The sequence below is a fragment of the Glycine max genome, chromosome 6 (genome assembly GCF_000004515.6).
Source record: "Glycine max cultivar Williams 82 chromosome 6, Glycine_max_v4.0, whole genome shotgun sequence".
In the NCBI taxonomy this organism is placed as follows: domain Eukaryota; kingdom Viridiplantae; phylum Streptophyta; class Magnoliopsida; order Fabales; family Fabaceae; genus Glycine; species Glycine max.
This window is the reverse complement of record NC_038242.2, coordinates 34727067-34729441: the sequence shown is the minus strand read 5'-3', so window position 1 is coordinate 34729441 and position 2375 is coordinate 34727067. Positions and strand designations below refer to the sequence as shown.

Sequence of the window (2375 nt, the reverse complement as noted above, 5' to 3'; positions counted from 1 at the left end):
TTGATTATGTGCTTCAATCGTCTAAGTATGGTGCCCACATACAGCTTTTTAGCTCAACCAAATAGTTTGCAAAGTCCAAAACATGCAACAAGAGTGGAATTATAAATCTAATCATAGAGCAACTTGTCCTCTCATAAAGTGTTTCGCTCTTAAGCTCATGATTTAGCTTGGATAATTGTTTCACTCAATTCACTTCTTAGAACACCATAATTCAACTTTGACTTTCATCTTAAGTTAATTAATACATGAAAGGCATGCAGAGATCACTAAGGACTTTATTGGCTTGTAGGGGGGCATGGCTAATAACTAATAAGGAGTATTGGTTTTTCTAGATATTTCAAAGTAACTTAGAGGAAGGAAAGCATTAGTTTATTCATTTCATTCACTTCCTACCAATCCTTGGTACCCCAGATTTTCAATTTCACACATACTTTGCTTTGTCCTCAATTTTTTTTTTTTTTGCTTTATTTTGCTTCTCTCTTGTTTGTCTTTATTTTTTGTTTTTCAAATTTTCCTTTTTTCAATACTTTACAAGAGAGAATGAGGATAATACTTTCAACCTTTGTTCACGTGATAGCTTGTTGGTACCCTTTATTTTGTTCTCTTTGAGTGGTGCATTACCACTCCAAACTTAAAACTTTTCCCAATTCCTAGACCTATGCTCTCTTATGCTTTAAGTTAAGGGTAATAGCTGATATATATAAATTTAAAGATTAGGGAATTAGAAAAGAATACATTAATTAAGCTCAAAGTAAGGTGCAAGGGATAAACAATTTAGGGTAGGCTTTTTGGCTCTTGGCTAAACATGCAAATATGGCCTTGATCATTTCAATGCATACAATTACAATCAATCTACAACAGATTTAATCAAAGTCTATTGTGAGTGAAATAAGAGTGTCTCTCAATATATATTTGTATCATTATAAGGATCAGTCACTCACTGGGCTAGATCTACATGTTTTATTTGCTTTCAATTTTTCATGCTAAACTCATTACACATCTCAATCAACCAAAATTAATGGTTTTCACTTTTAGCATTTGAGTTCAACCACACAAAGAATGATTTAAGCACAAAAAATTATTTTATTTTATGGTGGGTTTGCAAGAAAATGGTGATGCTTCTCAATTACTTGTGTTTCCTTATCTTCCTAATAATAAACATATTCTTAAACTACCACACATATACTAAAAACCTAAACTAATAAAGCAAAATTTACAAAAAATAAAAGAGAGGGGCAAAGAAGGCTTGACTTAGGGTTGAGGAGCCCTTAACATTGCAACCACACCACCTCCCTAGACAGTGAGTACATGGTCCTCCAAACAATGGGAGTTAGTGCTATGCTACTGAGTGATAAATTTTTTTTTGAACTACAAACTTAAAGCTAAAAACTATCCTAAATGAATGTAATGTAAAATTTAAGAGTTAGAAAGTTAGGTTGCCTCCCAGTAAGCACTTCTTTAACATCACTAGCTTGACGTTTGGTGTCGCTCTAAGGATCTTTGAGCTTGATGACTATGATGTGTTGTGGGACTTCTCCACCAAGGTAGATATTTAATCTTTTGCCATTAACCAACTTGCTGCAGTCTTTGGATTGGTCCTCTATTTCTATAGCTCCATAAGGCTTAATGCCTTTGACAGTAAAGGGACCACTCCATCTTGATTTTAATTTTCTGGGAAACAACTTTAATCTTAAGTTGTAGAGCAATACTTGTTGTCCGGGCTTGAATTCTCTATGGAGGATCTTTCTTTCATGGTACCTATTGGTTCTTTCTTCGTAGAGCTTGGATGATTCATATGTGTTGAGGCACATCTCTTCAAGTTCCTGTAGTTGTACCTTCCTCTTCTCTCTGGATGCGGTAAAGTCTGAGTTAAGGAACTTCTTGGCCCAATGAGCTTTTATTTCTAACTCCGCTGGTAGGTGGCATGCTTTTTCGTACACCATTTGAAATGGGGAGAGGCCAATGGGTGTTTTGAAGGCTGCTCTATATGCTCATAGGCAATCATCAAGCTTTGTAGTCCTATTCTTCCTTGAAGTAGCTACGGTTTTTTCTAGTATCCTCTTGATCTCTGATAAGTGACATATTTCAGTTATTTTTTGAATTAAAATGTTAGCATTTATCTTTTGATTGTAATAGTTTTCTTATAAACTACCCTTAAATCTATTTGTTTTATATATATATATTGTACATTTACTAATGTTTTTGTTTAAATATGAAAGATTCATCCATGATTTTGTAGTTTTTGATGGTTGTTTGTTAGATCCAAAAACAAAGTCAAAATGAAAGGCAAAATGGTAATTTTTCAAAGATTTTAGACATCTATTCGCTCAGGCTAGCATCCAACTTGCATAGGCTAATAAGATTTCTTCAACCAT

The 2375-nt window shown here is 33.9% G+C and overlaps 1 protein-coding gene across 1 annotated transcript; it reads right to left on the bottom strand.

The window, feature by feature from the left end:
- Positions 1-1490: 1490 nt before the first annotated feature.
- On the bottom strand, positions 1491-1943 carry LOC102664616 (uncharacterized). Its single transcript, XM_006582579.1, has one exon. It carries the CDS (start codon positions 1941-1943, stop codon positions 1491-1493), a length of 453 nt encoding a protein of 150 aa, XP_006582642.1.
- Positions 1944-2375: the final 432 nt, after the last annotated feature.